The 20,160-nt window shown below is 32.2% G+C and overlaps 2 protein-coding genes across 2 annotated transcripts in view; one reads left to right on the forward strand and one right to left on the reverse strand.

Annotated features, from left to right (window-relative positions):
- Positions 1-13,178, reverse strand: part of LOC123314253 — a 91,561-nt gene extending 78,383 nt beyond the window's left edge. Inside the window, exon 1 of the mRNA XM_044899412.1 lies at positions 12,901-13,178. The gene's annotated coding sequence lies outside the window, so the exon portion shown is untranslated. The remainder of the gene's footprint in view (positions 1-12,900) is intronic.
- Positions 13,179-18,120: 4,942 nt separating this feature from the next.
- Positions 18,121-19,843, forward strand: LOC123313740 (peroxisomal membrane protein PMP22). Its single transcript, XM_044898730.1, has 4 exons — positions 18,121-18,370; positions 18,442-18,537; positions 18,967-19,249; positions 19,593-19,843. The coding sequence occupies exons 1-4, from the start codon at positions 18,282-18,284 to the stop codon at positions 19,695-19,697; spliced, it is 573 nt and encodes a 190-aa protein (XP_044754665.1). The 5' UTR covers positions 18,121-18,281; the 3' UTR covers positions 19,698-19,843.
- Positions 19,844-20,160: the final 317 nt, after the last annotated feature.

Below are 20,160 nucleotides of genomic sequence, written 5' to 3' on the forward strand. Positions count from 1 at the left end.
GAAACATTCGAATTCGATATGACAGTCTATGTCTATACTGTTTGCTGCGACTGAAGAATGTAGTTCACGATATCCCTTCTGAATTGAAATGAGCAATTTCACTGATACAATCTAGATCATTTCAGAATCAGCAATTCAATCCATCTCAGAGGTTTCGTATCAACCTTAAATCTCCAGAGCCAGAGTTAATACACCCATCAATTCAGAACAAAATTATTCAGGTTTTGATTGATGGGTTTATTATAGTGTATTACATTTTTTATGTGAATTGCTTTCCTCTGACTGGTATTATAGAGACTCCTGTATACTGATCAGTTTTTTTTTATACATATCATTAATTGAAGCATTCATCGTGTTGATTATACAATCTGGATCTTGATCTAACTGTAGAATTTAATTTTCGATACGTATTAAATTTCTATTAATTCCAAAATGATTTAGAATTTCACCGATTTGGTCGGCGGAGGATGAAATTGGCGGTCATTGAAGAATGAACAAAAAAAATTGAGGACTTCTCCCGTAGCATCACCTATGTATTTTCTTCGTTGAACTAGTTCAAGTGGAATTAAGTCTTATAATACATTTTTTCGATGTTTTTCTGTCGGTGTACCTATTCTGAGTCTGATATTTCAATAATTATTAATGATAAGTTCTAGGGGAAAAACGAGAATATTTCCTCAATTTTCATTGAAATTTGCGGAATACCAAAAGTTTTTTCTTTTTCTGACAGGTATTTAAGAATTTAAATAACAACAAGACATTCAAAATTGAGTCAAAATTCAATAGAAATAACGACTTTTAGAGAAATATGTTGTTATTGCTTTTGTTTATTTGGGGTGCTTTGCCATAAAGTTTACACTATGTCGTAAAATATCTTTATCTGTCACTGGTGGTATCAGTTTGTCGGAAAGTCTTTTGAATGAACCGCTATCCCACAATAAACTCTGAAACATATAAAGCACCAGGTGTGATCCCAATGAAGTGAAAAATATAAAATGTCCTGGATACATTGGATGAAACTAAGTTTATTGCCTGCAATAAAACTTACTTCTTTTGACGACTACAATGACTTCATTATTTCGGATAAGTCATGCTTTTCCGCAAGAGTTATTTTATAGGGAGTCAGTTCTTTTATGATTTCTGCATTTCATCAAAACTCTTCAGTTAGTAGCAGTACATTCAACTCCAACTAGGATGTCAAAATCATTTATGAAGACCCTGTATAATGACTTCATCAAATATTATGGCCGTAGAAAATCCGTCATTTTATTTTAGTTACATAAAATACAGGGTGTCCGTAAACAAATGCGAAGGACTTAGGGAGATGATTCCTCGATGAAAATAAGCAGAGGTAGTTTCTATAAATTTTTTTCTTTTTTCGTAATCGACCTCCCATCCAAGATATACAGCCTTTGGAAGGCGATGACGAGTTGACAGTTTTTAATTTTTTTACGGGTTCTAAAAAACACTGAGTCATAATATGAAGCACTAAGTAGATGTAACGCAACTTTTTTAGATCTCATAACATTATTATTAGGGGTTGAAAATAACAACTCTTTTTTCAAAAATTGTTTTCGTGGGGTAGATTTTCGAAAAATGCAATTCTCTTATGGTTTTCCATTCAATCCTGGAAAAAAAACCCTGTCTAAAAAACACTGAGTCCTAAAACTATACATAATATAAAGCACTATGTAGATGTTACTGACACAATTATTTTAGATCTCATAATTTTATTATTGGGGGTTTAAAATAACAATCAAACAACCCCTTATGATTTACCTTCAAAAATTTTTTTCGTGGGATAAATTTTCGAAAAATAAAATTATGTTATAGTTTCCCATTGAATTCAGGAGAAAAAAGTCTGTTGCAAAATTTCCATACAGTCAATATTTTTCTCGGAATAAATGAAAACTTACTTAGGTTGAAGTTTTCCATAAATTCAGTGCCGAATATGAGAATAAATAAAATTCATTTTGTCCACAAAATAATGAAGAACATTTTGAAATTTTTTATAGTAAAAAAATTTTTCATTGCAACTCTTGCTATCATAACTATTCTACTTTTTTTTTTCATTTTTTGGTACTAACAAGAATAACAAAAAAATCAACCCCCCTTTCCATCAAAGATTTTAGGGGTTGTTCCCGGTAACGGGATACAGCAATGAATGAATGAATGATACAAATTGATTGGAATCAACCGTATGAAATGTCCCCCTACGAACCAAAGTTAACCTCTTTTTGCATTTTTTCTGATTTTGCATGGGGGTTGTACCTTTTTCAATTGAGTATCCTTTATTCATTCTCATTCCGAAAGTAGATTGTTGTAGATAACGAACTAGAATCAAGAACTAATAGAAAGCTTGAGAATCATACAGAAAATTCCTAAATTACCTGGAAGAAGAAGAGCATGTCCAAGTATTACTTTTAAAGAATAATAATTTGATATTGTATAAGACGCTTTAACTCCACAAATTATTGTGTTAATAAAATGATTAAACAGAGGAAATCATAAATTTCTTCGCATCGGCATAAAAATGCAGCAAAATACACGATATGCATCATCAAATTGTGACCTCACTGCTCTAAGTACTGTTACATATTAATTAAAAGTTCCCATAATTGAGAATCTCGATAACTGTTCACTGTTTCCGTACACACTTTGTCTGACACAAGCTTACCGATCTATCTTTTTCCGATCCTGAAAGAGCGATAGTCGGCTTCGTGAAGTTTTATAACATGTTTGTCAATTTGATTAATACGGAGACAAGAAATGGCACTACGTGCATAAATTTGAATAATAAAGCAGTTGGTAGTCGAATTCGAATTATAATTTTATCTGGCAAATGAATTATAATGTGTGAAGTTGTCTGAATTACACAGTAGGAGGTAATAAACTTTCAAGATACGAGATTTCGTAGTATAATTATTATCAGCATGTTTCAAATTGATTTCGAGGAAAAAAAGTGTGACGCTTCTAGCACATTTTTCCGTGTGTTCCGCGAAAATCTAGATGATCATAATTCATTTATAAGAATAAGGCTTTTGCCTGCATTATAATGAAATATTATTATTATTATTAAATGTCTTTATTGCCTATGCAATTGGCCATCGACCAGCGGTCCTTCAGCCTGTATTTTACAATTTTGGTACATTTAATTAAATTTAATACTAACAATTTTTAGTACATCAATTATATTGCTTATGGTGAAAACTGAAAGTTAAATATTTCACATCTCTCTATTGAATATTTCTGAGTTGCGTTAATAGTGGAAATTTTGGATGTTTTCTTTTGGATGTGTTCCTTCCTTCCTCATGATATTGAAATATGTGTACAAATTTGTGAAAAATCATTCGTTCAAAATCAGTCATTTGAATCAATATGATAATCGTCCAGTTGCAGGAAAGTCCATTAAGATTTGATGAAGTTTAAAACTGTTATTTTTGAAGGGGAAAATGGAGGATTAAGATTTTAATGAAGTATTAAATTTTAATGGAGTTTCCTGCAACTGGACGTAAGCTATTATGTATAGAGAAAGCTTACTAAGATTTGGAAAAGATCTCTTAGGAAATGGAGGTCAAATGACAGGTCGAGTTGATACTTTAGTTTAAAGCAAAGATTATAGAGTAGAAAGATAGGAAATGCCCTCATATCTCTAGTACTAAGAGACCGACTACAGTTTGGCCAGTAAAAACACATTTAACAATGAAATGGCGCTAAAAACGTATTGCCAATACAGAAAAACTGTTTAATAACAGTTCTCTGTTTTATAATTGTGGACGCGAAATTCGAATTCCATTCCTTGTATTGAATTTCAATATCGACTTTGTTGAGACCAGAAAACAAACAACATTCTGAGCGACAAAATAAAAGTAGGTATGGTTTTGTTTTGTGAACAGGATGTTAGTTTTCATCTGAACATTGTTTGGATTCGATTGATATCAATGAAATACGCTGTCGGGTGTGCTATATTTTTATTTGCAATTTATAAAAAATTTACAAAAATTTGAAATTATGGACAACAAATAGAGCTTTGACTAGTACACAAGAGTATATGGTGGTCTGCTATGTCAAAGGTGTTATTTTTATGCAATACGTTGTTTTGAATTGACAATTTTAGTTGAATTTGTACAATTTATATCAGAAATTAGTATGAACCAATATTCAATATACTATCATAGCATACACATTTCCGTTACATATTATTTATAGAATTTTAAGAACCACAATTAAAAAAACTTTATATAGGTATACAAGATCTGTATGTGAGCCCGTCATTATAGTTTCTTTATGCTTTTTTTATGATTTCTTTATGATATGCTCTCTTTACGACACAATATACAAATTGATTAATAAATGATCAAAACACTCACAGCAGGATTCATAAAACTTTGACTTTCCAAACAACAATTTGACAGTCACTCGATTCCCAAATCGAAATCAATAAAACCTTTGCATTTCTGCATTGCAAATGAGAATCTTGGAATGGACGTATAAAAGTCATAAATTCCCCTAAATGGGCCATTCATGCAAGGGTGGATGAACAGTTCTCAATTGACTTGCAGTAAAATGTTCACTGCACATGGTGTAGTCAGTAGTGTTTACTCAAGTCATTGTCTTTACACCCCGAAAATTGTATTCACTTCGTAGTCACATGCTACCACTTTTGATACTTACATTTCCATTTTCCAAACTTAATTTCAGAAAATCCAGTTTATTTGATCCACAGTTCTCCAACTATGCAATAATTTTCGAACGATATTTAGAGATTTTCACCAAGAAATTAGACACAAAATCAAATAATCAGGAACTACAACGAGCTAGATAAACAAAAAGCGGTACGAAAATAAAAACATTCAAAACTTCTTTGACCAAAATCCTCATCTGAAAGCTTACAAAATTTCAAATGTTTCGGCAAATGGCCCTCGAATTGATATTTCAACCAGTCTTAGGGTCTTAGAAACACATTTGTAACACAGATGGCGCTCACATCACTTTAGTCACTTGGTTTCCCATCTTTCTATTCTATAATCTTTGGTTTGAAGTTTAAATTTCAACGCAAATAAAAACTTGTTTGAGAATTGACGAATTTGATGAGTGTTCACTTGATGTTGTTCTTGATTTTAATGGTAATTTTATAGCTCTTGCCCAATAGTTTCGGTTTTGTGGGCATCTGAATTTTTTCGTTGAAAAATAATCAATCCTACTGAAATGAAACACAAGGAAAATTTTTAAAACTTTATATTTTAAAAATCCCTTGAGGTCGTGTAGATATATTGAGCTGACATCCTTGCATTCACAAGTAACCTACAGGTGAAAAATTCCTGCCCGAAAGGGAATACTCCAAATAAAATCAAAGTACGGATTCCCCAGCGAGTTTTACCTGTCTAATATTTCAAATGATCCGTAGCAATTAGATATCTCGTGGGAACACAATGGGCTGTTGGGATAACGTTCGAACAGCCTTCCACCTATTCACGCATTCCGAAATTGGTAAAACCGAACATTCTTCTTCAAATCGCCTTAAGGGGACTAATTACGATGGCTTTCTTAGTCCGGGTAAATCATAGGAAATTAGTGTAAATAAGACTTAATTGTAGGAATCGCGGCGTAGCGTAATCAAAATTCCATTATGAATTCTTCAATGACCATTACATCTGTATACATGTATATTAAAGAATAGCACTGGTACGTATCGCGTTACTTGGCTACGAGAGTCATTTGATACGTTATGAAACAGAATCATGCAAGACATTGTAATGAATAGGTGCATATGATGCTAATAGAGAGATTACAAATATACAGAAGTGGATAATGCGGGGATAATGTTACTTGAGTGAGATTGCCAAATCTTGACTCATTAGAATTTGATAATTTGACATTTAGACCCCCTGTTATTTAATTTGATATACTTATGTAGTGACATAACAGACAAGAGTAGAATTTTCCTCTTCGGAGTTGATTGAAATAGGTTGAAGTACTGTAGAGTATAACAGTTCTCAATTGCAGCAGCTTTCGTTTTTGAAATATCAATAAAAAAAACGCCGTGAATTACTCCACTTTCCAAATCAAAATTATTTTTAAAACCATCCCCCAATACCCGTCTTTTTCGTAGTCTTCGACACATAAGCGAATGAGAATACGAGGTGATAAAACAAAATTAGGTATGTGAAACAATGAAGAAATCATATTCTTAAGAATTCTAAAACATTTGTGATCCCCTTTTCTGGCAGTAAACCGAGCGTTTTTCTTCAACCCCTTCGCCACAACCCCACCCCTTTTTCAAATGGAAACATACAGGGTGAGTCTTTGACTCGTACAAATATTTTAACAGTAGATTCTTGAGGTCAAAAGAAACGCTTTTTACCTATACCATTTTTTCAGATTCGGCCCTGATAAAAAGATATAGCCATTTTTAGTTTTCATAATGAACTGTCACCTCTGGAAAATCAAAATTGTTTTCAGAATAACTAGCTAAATCTGTGGCACTGCACATCTGTGGATCTTTCAAACAGTGTTGTATTCAACCAAAGTACCCAATTTTTCAACTGTCACAGATACTTTTCGATTTTTGAACATCAAATAACTTGAAAACGGCGCATTATACGAGAAAGTATAAGAAATACTTTTATTTCACAAAACGCTCATATATTCATGAATCTAACTTAGTTTCAAGAGTTGGGTTTTTTGAATTTTTGGTATTTTTACGGTACCTAATGGTCATAATGAGAAAACTGGAAGGCGTGGGTGATATCTTGTGTTCGAAAAAGATTAATGAAATAAATGAAAAACTATATTCCAAAATTCATTTCATTCAATAAAACCGTTTGCGAGATATAACTAAAAATAACATTTTTTTTTATGATATTTCAACAGCCTGGTGAAGGAAAAGAGTGTATCTTTTGACCTCAAGTATCTACTGTTGAAATATTTGTAAGACTATCTATTAAACCGAGCCGATTCGGAAAGAATGGTTGAAGAAAGAGTTTCTTTAGACCTCAAAAATATTTGAAATATTTGTACGAGTCAAAGACTTACCCTGTATACTATGTGTGGGCTCACAAAAAAAGGAAGGCCATCATTTCTTTTACTTTTAATTTTTTGGTTGTCAGAAGAAACACAGAAGTCTCTTGAACCAAAATAAAATTAATAATTTTTTAACCAATTACTTAAGATTAAAACGCTAAAACACGTCAATTGATTTCCGATTTTACTTATTTTTTGGCAATAAAATTGAATATATTTCTCCAATCCCTGTAGCAACCCTGCCCAACATCTCATGGAAAAACTAATATACCATAGTTTTTATTTTTATTTCAATTTCGTGATTACAGAGAACTTATAGAAAATAAAAAAGAATTCAATCTAGATAGATGCCAAAAAATTCGTACCTATATAATTGATACTCAATCCACATTTTTCAGCATTTTTAGTTTTAGTTATTGGTTGAAAAGTATTTTTGACTTTTTTTTCCTTCCATAAACAACGAAACTAGAAGAAAAACAAAGATTATAGTAAGATTCTATTTTCCATGAGCTTTCCTACAAGCCCCCACTTAATAGATAGGTGTTTGTACATAAATAACGGGTAAAAATTGAATCCTCCTATATGAATTTATCATTAAACGTGTCCTACAATTTTAAGTCATGGTAAATTTGAGCATACCTACAGGGAAGTCTTTGAAGCGTACAAATATTTCAACAGTAAGTTCTTGAGGTCAAAAGAAACATTTTTTTCCCCTACCATTTTTCTCGAATCGGCACGGTTTAAAAAAAACATACGGGCTGTTGAAAAATCATAAAAAAATGTTTTTTTTTGTTCTACCCCACAAACGCTTCAATAGAATAAAATGAATTTCGTAATTCAATTTTTCATTGAATTGATTAATCTTTTTCGAACACGAGATATCACCCATGTCTTCCAGTTTTCTCATTATGACCATTAGGTTTCATAAAAATACCGAAAATTCAAAGAACCCAGCTCTTATAACTAAGCTGGGCGCTATCTAATGAATATTTGAACGTTTTGTAAAATAAAAGTATTATTCATATGTTCTCGTTTTCAAGTAATAAGCTCGTTAATAAGTATCTGTGAAATTTGAAAAATTGGGTACTAATTATTCTGAAGGTAATTTTGTTTTTCAAGGGTTGGCACAGCTCATTATGAAATCTTGAAAAGGCTATATCTTTTTATTAGGGCTGATTCAGGAAAAATGGTATAGGAAAAAAGTGATTCTTTTGACCTCAAGAATCTATTGCTAAAATATTTGTATGAGTTAAAGACTCACCCTGTATAGCATATCATAACCACTAGTCTATTACAATCGGAAATCACTAAATAGGACATGAAAAGATGAAGAAATTGAAATTATTTGTTTTTCTTCAGCTAAGAATAATGAATATGTATATCCCAGTTTTTTCTCTCAAAAAAACCCTGAAAATTAGAACAATTTTCATTTTTCTAAATATTCCAACTCTCATAATTTCATGACTGAGTAGAAAAACTACTGATAAAACACACAATAAATTTTCTTAGGTGTATTCCTCAATTTTCAACCCTTACAATAAATGGGTAATAACTTGAAGGACGTAACCAATTTCATCTAGTTTATGAGTGAAAAGAATAATCCAAATCAAAGCTTATTATTTGAACTAACTCTAGCTCCTTCGATTTGAAATTGAATAATTTTTAGTATATTAGTTTTTAAAAGGTCTCTGCCTTCAAATTTTTACATTTCAAACCTCGAATCACGTTCAGTAATCTATTCACTCCTATCCTGGCCAATTCTAACCTTCAAGTTTGGAATAGAAAACAAAATATAATTAACAAATTTCAATCCAACACCGAAACAGAAAGGGAAGACCGCCCTAGATCAAAGAAAAGGCCGGTCAAATTCTCTTCAACCCAGCCATATCATCTACCTCATGAAATTGAAAACATATCGAATTTCTTTTGAAGTCCTGAATAACCTAATTAGGGTTTGACAAGCTCAGATGAATGATCTTGTTGCTCTCACCTTCTGCTGACGAGATGAAGCAATAAAGTTTATTTTACCATCCATATTCGCATGTAATCTGAATTAAATTACATCAATTCAACTTTTTTGAATACCGGTGATTTGTACGATTCAGCATAGTCACGAAGCAAACTTGTATAATGCGAAAGTGATTTGCAGAAGCGGCGTTCTCGAGGCTTAACAAGGTACTTGTGATGTTTTAGTAGGTGCTACCTATGCATTTTGTTCTATTTGAAAAACAGCTAATCCTGGAAGGCTTTTTCTTCGGATCTGGTGGTAATGGTTACAGAGAAATCATCGAAAACATAACATAGTTCTTTATTTAAAGAAAGAGAATATCAAATACAGAGTGTCCCAAAACTAGTGAATCAAACGTCACACCACGATAGAGTAGATCAAATACTATCGAATGACACAAAAATTAGTTGAGCGAAAATTTACCGTTTCTGAAAAAAACCTCACCTAAAGTTGCTGATTTTCGAACTATTTTTTCAATCACAAGGCCAATTTGTGATTGAGGATAGCGTTTTTCTCCCATATTATCACCCCTATAGAGGGGGTTTATTCTGAGTAATAAAAATCATGTAGAAAAACAATTGTTTTAATTCACATTTACTTAGATTATCGAATAACTACTTAAAATAATTTCAATTAGGGGAGATAAAACAATAATCTTAGTTCGATATAATTTAAAATCGATATCCTTTTTCACAAACTTTGGTACTATAATAACTTTAGGTATTATAATAAAATTCGAATTATTTTGAAAATGGTTTATTTTCGTTGAACTAATATTGGTGTCATTCGATAATATTTGGTCTACTCTATCGTGGTGTGACGTTTGATTCACTAGTTTTGGGACACCCTGTATAAGTAATGTTCCAACTCTCGATTTCTCGTTTCCAATAACGAACATTGAGTTTAATACTCAATGGCCCTAAATAAAATTTTAAAGTTTTTGATCTGAGATATGTAGATTCGAATATCTATAGGCTGTATTAATTGAGTTAAACTGCAAGACATATTATAGTTAACACGGTTGAACGTCCTGCTTATTATACAAGATTTCCCAGAATAAATGGATTACTCTGAAATAGCTCATAGTAAGTAGACGCTCGGTATAACATAAAAAAATATTTCTGCCACAGTTAAAAATAAATTAAATTCATTGATTTAATCATGGTATGATATTTCTCATGGATATAGGTACAGACAATCGTATGAAATTTTGAAAGAAAAATTACAACCTCAAGTTTGAACATAAAATGTGGAGAATATTTCGATTTATAAAAGTCCATAAGTCCCTCGATAAGTCCATAATCCAGCTGGATTTTCAGCTGGATCATAAGCATGTTTTATTTATAAAATATAAATATTTCCAAAAAACTTTGAGAGTAAAAAGATTTCCACATATTCACTTTTGAGAATATTTTGATGTCAAATTCTTGATATATCATAACATAGTGAACTCGGAAATATCAACAGGCGGTCAAGCGAGAAACCGTTTAGGTCCATGAACAAAGCACATAATTTGTAATTGTACATCATCAAGCATAGGAACGATTGTATTGTTTGTAGCAATTCCATACCTAATCGATGCAAAAATTGAAAAGAATGGAAAAAATATTTCGGAAAGTTCCACTACATCACAACGAAAAGACCACCAATGTCTAGAAACTGGAATAACGATCATACAACTATTTTCAAGTGAAATTTTGAAAAAAAAAATTATAATAACAGAATATGATGAAGTTTAAAACAAAATAACCTGAGTATTCGACGTTTCGTTTATAAAATTGCAAATCCAAATAAATATAAATAATACCTACTGTTGATCGCAACCAAACTCAAGTTAGTTTTAAATCAAAATGAAAATGAGTTTTTTTCACCACTTTTATTCCTTCTGTTTTCCTTGTGTAATACAAATTGCCATTATAGCTTTTTTTTCGGAGATTTTTAAACGCGATTTCCAACAATTTTAATTGAAAATAATTACCTATTGATGAGAAATTTTCATTTTCAATATAGTACGAAATTTAACGGATTAGCTTCAAAAGCATGTAAAAAAACATTTGAAAAGATTGATCTACATAAAATTAAACGATATTCGTCGAGAAAAAGTTAATATAAAGAGTTCATAATATTAAATAGAAGTAGGTACGTGAAATTCCCTTGATTCAACTAAGCTAAAACTTCACAGTATTGTTAATTTTTCAAAACTTAAAACGTGGTAACACCACGTTTTAAGTTTATATCAGTAACACTTTATTAATATACAGATACCTAAGTAAGAAGAATAAGATACCGAATATCATTAATTTCATATGAAAAATTACGAAAACAACTTAAGAACTCAAAGAAGTAGAAAACATTGATGTGGAGTCGAGATCATTCACATTCTTCTGTTTGCGCCATTCCCATTTCGAAAAGATTGACGTTGCTTTTTAATGAAACAGGTTCATATCAGGATTTCAGAACCTTTTTTGGAAAAATTAACAATACTGTGAAGTTTTAGCTTAGTTGAATCAAGGGAATTTCACGTACTTCTATTTAATATTATGGACTCTTTATATTAACTTTTTCTCGACGAATATCGTTTAATTTTATGTAGATCAATCTTTTCAAATGTTTTTTTACATGCTTTTGAAGCTAATCCGTTAAATTTCGTACTATATTAAAAATGAAATTTTCTCATCAATAGGTAATTATTTTCAATTGAAATTGTTGGAAATCGCGTTTAAAAATCTCCGAAAAAAAGCTATAATGGCAACTTGTATTACACAAGGAAAACAGAAGGAATAAAAGTTTGTCGCGTTATATTACTGGGAAGTACGAGAAACTATTCAATTGAAAACAAATACTATCTCTATCTAATAATTCATTGCCAATTTTAAGAACACCTCCCATATTCAATTTCGCACTTTATTGGGAATTAAAATTGGGTATCAATAATTTTCAATTTATCAATTAAAACTTCGGAAGTCATATTAGAAAATCATAAAAAATACAGAAATATAATAATTTTTTTTTCAAAGGATAACGGAAAAAATCTCCCTTTTCTTGCTGAAAATATATGGTGAAATCAGCTCGAGCAGCGCGAAACTAGGTAATTCCTTTTGAAACTTCTAAAGCCCAGCCATATTCAACTTTGCTGGACAATTAAAATTAAAATTTCACATCATTAGTTTTTTATCAGAATTAATAGGAAATCACAAAAAACACAGAAATATACGAATTCGTTTTTCCCAGAGGGAAACGGAAAGAAGCATTTTATCTTGCTGTAAATGGGTTGAAATAAACAACCGGGAACTCTTTGAAACATTGAAACCATTAAAATGACGCCCCAAAATAAAATTTCGGAAATGAAAACATTGAAAAATAGTTTTGAGGAAATCTTTGTAGGTACACACTATCGCTTTAAATATTTATAAATGAAAATAACTTGAGAACTTGCGTCTGCATTGTATTCGAGTATGTTAGAACCAAAAATCGATTGAAATTACATTTAAAAATCTCAAAAAACACTGAAAAATAATTAATTTTCCTCATGTGGTGACAGAAAGAATCACAGTATCTTGAGGTAAATGTAGTGATATCAACTACCGGTTAGGTGAGAAACCGTACTTTTGAAACGCACCCAGACCTATTTAATTCCGCACTACAATTAAAAAATTCGGTTCAATAATTTTCAATTGAAATTATGAGAATAGCATTAAAAAATCCCGAAAAGATAAATGTATTTATAATTGATTATCTCAAAGGTAAACGAAAGGAACCGCCGTTTTCTAGCTGGAAATAGTTAAAAACGGTGAAATCAACTATCGGTCAAGCGAGAAACCTCCCCTATGAATCTTCAACCCTTACACTAGTATAAAACTTTTACGTACCAATGCCAAAAAAAATAGAAATCCCAATGATGCCTTGACACTCCGTTCACTTTCACTCTCGCTTCGTTATTCCAGAAACGGTAAAATTGTCGAGTGTCCTCAGGTACCTGTCCGCCGTTTTGTTTATTTACATCCGAACGCGTTATTTACGGCACACGTGCTATAAAGCGTCACCGAAAGCGCGACTTTCGCTTCAGTCGTTAATACGTGCTGGACAGGAGTCCACTGAAGCGCTGAAGTTACCTGAAATAACGCAGGATCTACGATGGGGGATTCGCTAGCCGGGGAACTTGTGCTTTCGGCTGGTATGGTGGCGTCCAAACCGGTGGATCGCATGGTCGGAAAGCTCGGTTCAGGGACGGGCCCGAGGGCAAAGGTCGCGGACTGGGAGTGAGAGACGGAGAAGAAAAATTCATCCTGGGAAAACTCGACAGTGGTGGCTCGTGAAAAGTTTTTGGTCTACATGGGTACTCCTCATACCCTTTAGCGAATCTGTGGCCTTTGGGTGAGGCAACCGCCAGTACCAGCACAGCCTTCTAAAGGCTCTATAGACGGCTGTGGTACCAGTAAAACCCTCAAATCGACAAATTATGAAAACATTCCATAAAAAGTCTGTACAGAATGATTCTTTGACTCGTACAAATATTTCAACATTAGATTCTTGAGATCTTTTTGCCTTTACATTTTTTCCGAATCGACTCGGCAGTGGCGTAGCTTGCCTTAGAGGGGCCCTGTATCAAAATGTGTTGAGGGGCCCTAAGGAAGGGTGAAATAAAAATAAAAGTAGCAAAAAATGTTCGATTAGTATCGAAATGATTATATGTATTTATAATTAAAAGTTCTAACTCATACTTGGTGCTGGGAGCAAAATAATACATAAACAAATAACATACAAACAATATAAAATAATATACAAACAAATAATATACAAACAACATGAAATGATAAACAAACAAATTAATAAACAAAAAATACCAAAAATTAAAGATACGCTTTTCTAGCATTCATTTCAGCAAATCTATTTATCGAATCAGCTATAGCTGATGACGATTTCAGTTTTTTAAGTTGTTCCCCCTCTATTGACAATAACGACATGTCTGACAGCCGTTCCTGTCCCATAGAAGTCCTCAGATAATTTTTTATGAGTTTTAATTTTGAAAAACTCCTTTCAGCGATTGCAGTTGTAACCGGAAGGGTCTAAAATAAAAGGCATGCATTAATATCGTCCAGAAAACTGGATGCAAGGCTATTGAATTTTATCAGGACTAATTGTAAAAGTTCTTTGATGGCACGAATTTTCTGAATTTCAGATTTTAAGTATTCGTATCTATCTGAATGATCGATTCGGTGTAATGAACGGTATTTTGAAATGAATGGTTGTCTTAGCAGTTATTCTCAAAAATGCTATTGTAAAACCTGTAAGAGGTTCTGGATAACATTTTTAGGAATTTTTTGCTTACAGACAATGGGCCAGGGCCCCCAGGCTTTATGGGCCAGGGGCCCATAAAGCCTGGGGGCCCCGTATCACTGATACCACGGTAGCTACGCCCCTGCGACTCGGTTCGAAAGATACTGTTGAAAAACCATAAAAAAAATGTACTTTCAGTTCTGTCTCACAAACGGTTCTATCGAATGAAATGAATTTCGGAATATAGTTTTTCATTCATTTGATGAATCTTTTTCGAACACAATACAGGGTGTTTCCTAATTGAATGTCAATATTTATGGGGGTGATTTTTGGGCCTATTTTAAGAAAAAAACTTCATATGAACAAATGTCTTAAACGTCTTACCTTTTGAGATACAGGGTGGTAAAGTTTTCAAAAATAAATAAGACGCGGAGAACTGAATTTAAAGACTGATGAACTGTTACACGAAATAATGACAACCGCCTTGACAACAGAAATATCAAATTTTTGGCCACAGCTCACTACGATAAGTAACAATTTTTTCTTACTTACATAATTAATGTAATTGATTTCAATGCAGAGAAACGTTTTTTATTTTTATAAGCGAAAACTGTGCATTGGATTGAAAAAAATCAAGTGATCAACTTTGGTAAGAAATGATTGGGAATTTCAAAAATAATTTTTATTTCAGGAAAAATCTGTGGCGTACCATCAATGTCTGCCAAAATAGCTGGGTCAAATTACGTACGAACGCCAATGGTGGAAATTTAAAAAAAAGTGATACATTAAAAAATGTCTCTTGATTCATAGTACATGTATGTAGTTTCATTGAAATATCTGAAGTGGTATTTGTAGATATTAATAATAAATGATTTATTTTTGAAAACATTACCACCCTGCATCTCAAAAGGTAAGACGTTTAGGACATATGTTCATATGAAGTTTTTTTCTTAAAATGAGCCCAAAAATCACCCCTATAAATATTGACATTATATTAGGAAACACCCTGTATATCACCCGCGTCTTTTACTTTCCTCATTATGAGGAATTAAGTATCATTAAGTACCATCAAAATACCAAAATTCAAAAACCTAACTCTTCAAACTAAGTTGGACGCTATCTAAAGAATATTTGAACGTTTTGTAAAATAAAGGAAAAGGTCTACTGTAGAAATATTTGTACGAGTCAAGACTCACCCCGTATACAGGGAGAAAAGGGACGGATCCAGGATTCGATTTTGGGGAGTTCTCACCCCCACCAATTTCTCCCAACCCAAACTTCTGTGTTCTAATCTGAAAAACACTTTTTTTGCTGATATTTACAATTTTGTTATTCTCAAAATATATAGTTGAAAAAAAAAACAGTTAGATGTCAATAACAGAAATAATAACACGAACTCCAAATAAAAAAAAAATAGTATTTGGAGACAACTCCCAGTTTGGATTGGACTATTCGAATCCACTGTTGTACCTAAATTTTCCGAAGTAGAACAAAAAATCATATTTAAATTAAGTGCAAGCCGAGGTATGAGTTTTTGGTCTTGTGGGGGTGCCACCCCTGGATCCGCTTCTGTTTATATGCCGGTACCGTAAGACTTTTAAATCAACCAATTATTAACAAATTTCGAAATTTCATACAGAGTCTATAGGTATACTCACAAGGTCTTATAACAGTAGATTTTTGGGTTAAAAAGGAACTCTTTTTCCCCAACTATTTTTTTCCGATTCGACATAAATAAAAAGATATACAGCAATTTTAAGAATAACAAACCAAATCTATGATGCTACACATCTAGGGACCTTTCAAGCAGAGTTGCATTCAGCCAAGGTACCCAATTTCACGAATTTTTGGATATCAAATTACTCGAAAACGGAGCATTAGGTATACGAGAAAATAATTTATTTTCCAAAATGGTCAAATATTCAACAGTTAGCATTGAACTTACTTTTTAGAGTTGGGTTCTTTAAATTTCTGGCATTTTATGTTATGTTTTAAGCATAAAATAAAGAAGCTGGAAGATGTGGGTCAAATTTTGTCTTCGAAGAAGATTCATGGCATCAATGAAGAACTATATTGCGAAAATCATTTCATTTAATGACAAAATGATATTTATTTTATAGGGATTTTCAATAGCCTGTATCGTATATTCAGTGAATCGAGCCAAATTACTTTTTTGTAATTTGGAGGAAAAAAGTGTTTCTTTTAACTTCTTCGATTTCAGGAATATATTGTGAGAACGGCTTCAAATAGGTATGTCCTAGGTTTCCGGCGATGTTGTGCATAAATAAGGGGAAGGGGTAAAATTTCCCCCGAAAGGGGGGTTTCCGTGGTTTTTCGAATGTATCTCCTGTGGGACTGGAAATTCCGAAAAAATTGTTATTTTGTTATTAAAGTTTCAGGGCATTGATTTTCACGTCAAATGAGACCAGAATCTTATATTTTTGGAACACTAGTTTCCGTTACACAGTAAACAGGTCCTCAAAGTTGGGCGAAATTTTCAGAACAACGAAAATATTCCTTTTACTCCAGTTTATTGTAAATAACGTTTTAGGCCAAATTCAATAAACGATGATAACTCACTCAGCTTGACTTAAACTCAGATTAAAATTTAAACAAACAATTCTCCCAGTATTCGAAAACTACGTTTTCAAAGTTAAATATTTTATTACAACCAGAAAACCTGCTGCTGAAAGATCCAACAGTCAACACCCACCCACCCTGTCTTATGCATGGAATACCTATTCGTGATGATGAACCAATTGGCTGAAGAAAAATGTTAATTTACGCTAGTGAACTCTAAAAGTTCTTTTAGGGTTCACTGATTTATGATCTCCGGAACATCATCCGTTTCATTTCCGTTAAAATTTGACATTTTTCTCCAACCGCATCGATGGTTATCAGAAATATTACTTACATAATAGGGGTGTTGTGACCGTTCGGTAACACGCTGTGTAATAATAAAAAATTTAACTTCGAAAAACGTAGTTCAGTAGTTATTCAATTTTTCGAAAATTATCATCTTAAGGGTGTATCTAATATCTAATATGAATAAGGAAAAAAGTTTCTTGCGAAACGAATATTACGGGTGGCTTTTTTACCCCTTGTAATTGTAGCAGGACACCTCTTAAATAGATTTTTTGCACAATTTCTGACAGTGTTCTGGTTTCTAAGAAAAATATGCTAATTGCTTTTCAGGTTCCATCTTCAGGTAGCTGTGTCTGAAAGGGGGCTGATCAAAAAAATTTTATGGAACCTCCACACTAAGTACCTACATTTATTGACGATGAATGGCCCCTAGAATTTTTCTGCAGATATTGATTTAGACATTTAGACCCTGGAAATTTTTTTCAGATAGTTATGTATTGAATGATTCGTTTCTCCTTCTTATGTCATCCATATCTTCAGATCAATATGCTAAATTACATCTTCTTTCTCGTTTTCTGCTCCTTTTTTTTTCAGATGGAGAGAGGAAGAGGTGATATTATTTCAATTAAGTTAGCTTATTCTGTAAAACAAAAATTATAGAGTTAACTCTATAATCTTTGTCTGTAAAAACATACACCGCACTGCTTACGAAACAGCAGTTTTTTCTGAGCTACCTAGACATTTTAACAATTCGACTCTTATCAGAGACAAAGTTTGTGTCGGCCCCTGTTATTATTGGAAAGATTGCAACCACTAATACAGCAATGGGTATAACTGGATCAATCAGTATGCAATAAGTGTTACGGAACGGTGTTTTTCTGTTTGCAGCAATTAAGAATAATACCAGATTAAAAAATAATAGAAATCTACAACCTGTTGGAGTGAATGAAAAATAGTTCTCTTGCACGAAAACGTTTAGTTCGAGTGATCTTGTCAAAAAGAGATTCTGATTTCTCTTGGGGTTATAGTCCATCGGGAAAACATAATTTCTCAAATCCTAAGTTTGAATCGAAGAATTCTCTCAAAATTATTATACAAAAAGTTCAACATGGTTCTTTCAAAACCTTTAATGAAGGTTCTTCAAATTTATTTTAGTGAACTATACACTAATCCTATTAGAACCAATGCAATAACTGGGTGAGTTGATCGAAGTAATCAAATCAATTAATGGAAACATGACATTATAAAATAATATATTTCATCAATAGTGCTCTGATAGCCGCAGGAGGGAATTATGCATCGCAATTTTTAGCTGGGAAAAAAGTTATCAACAACCAAACCATCTTAGCTTATGGAGCTTTTGGGTGAGTTGTATTATAATTTGAAAGTCATTTGTAGTCTTTTCAAATCAGTACTTTCGATCTGAAAGATAAAATTCAATAGCTCATCGTAAATGCTGCAATACTCTTATGAGTATAGTTGTTAGTTTTAAGTCTCCATGGGAGAGAAGAATGTCCTATGTTAGGCTTACATCTCCATCATTACAAAAACGAATTCATGTTACACACGATAAGCACATCATTATACTACAACTAAAAAACTCTAGTTTGTTATAAATATTACTTAAAAACTTAAACTAGAGATTCTTGCAGTTTTAATCATTGCTTCATTAGAGTTAGTGCTAATAGCACTTAAATCTTATTATGACACGAAGGAGTATGTTAATTTGGCCTTATATTCACAATTCTAATCATCATACCAATGATTCAAAAAATATTTCTTATGTTTTTCAGTCTCTTATTTGGAGGTACCATCCCTCACTTTTTCTACTTAGGTTTAGACCATATGGTCTCTGATGAAGCAGCAATGGCTACTATCAAAAGGTTTCTAATTGAAAGGATCATTTATACTCCACTATTTCAAGCTTTCTTCCTCTATATGTTAGCTAGATTTGAAGGTAAAGATCATCAAACTGCTATGAGGCAAATACAATCCTTATACTGGACAGTGCTCACAACAAGTTGGAAGTATATAACTATTATTGAACTCATGAATCAAATGGTAGTTCCACCTATGGTAAGTTGAGGATTTTGTATCTTTCTCCTTGTTCTTTACAGAAAATATTAAAAATTCCATTATGATTTTCATACAATCCTCAACATCTGTTTAGTGTAAATTTTTGAACAAATCTATATTGATTCATTTTATTATCCTCACAATGATATAAAAATTTTAAGAATATATTTAGCTACCTGGTTTGTACACAATTTTTTTTTGTCCAATGTAGTACTGAAGTTTTCATCCTGTCCATGAAATATGTCATTAAATTTGGACTGTAAAAAACACATTTTAAAATGCCTCTGCATTTATTTCTTTGAGTGCTTCACATAATAGTATATAATGTTATTTTTCATTCCAGTTACGTGTTCTTGTATCAAATCTGATAGCATTCTTCTGGACAATTTTCATCTCAAACAAGAGGAGGCAAGAAGAATTGAGGGCTAATAGGAAAATAAAAAAGTGATTCCTTGCTGACTCTGATAAATATGGGTGATAAGTAAAAAGCATTTTTATAATTGATTCTTGCATATTTAGATTTCTTATATTGTATGGGTTTTCAATGTCTGTTATATTGTTTTTTGAATAAAGAGATTTTATATAATTACTTAATTTCTGCCTTATTCATTCAACCTTAATTTTTTTCAATGGCCATATTTATTTTCTATTTGCCTATTTAGGATCATAATCATGTTCTGAAAGGTTTTTTTAGGGCCAACTAACAGAAAATTGATATGAAATACTTCAGCAAAGTAAAAAGTCAACAAAAGAAAAAGTTGAAAATATTATTCAGGCAGAAATAATCAGATTGTGTTCATCAAAAGTGAAATAACATCTTCAAACCAATAAGTTTATTGGTAATACTAGCCAACCAAAATTCTTCCTAAAAAATTATAAATAATAAGAAACTTTAAATAGTTATTGTGATA

This window comes from Coccinella septempunctata, chromosome 5 (assembly GCF_907165205.1).
Source record: "Coccinella septempunctata chromosome 5, icCocSept1.1, whole genome shotgun sequence".
Classification (NCBI taxonomy): domain Eukaryota; kingdom Metazoa; phylum Arthropoda; class Insecta; order Coleoptera; family Coccinellidae; genus Coccinella; species Coccinella septempunctata.

Coding starts and splice junctions, on each gene's coding strand:
- LOC123313740 (XM_044898730.1), top strand. CDS start 18,282: ATGGTTCTTTCAAAACCTTTAATGAAGGTTCTTCAAATTTATTTTAGT. Junction 18,538..18,966: donor TTAGCTTATGGAGCTTTTGG/GTGAGTTGTATT, acceptor TATGTTTTTCAG/TCTCTTATTTGGAGGTACCA. Junction 19,250..19,592: donor AAATGGTAGTTCCACCTATG/GTAAGTTGAGGA, acceptor TTTTCATTCCAG/TTACGTGTTCTTGTATCAAA.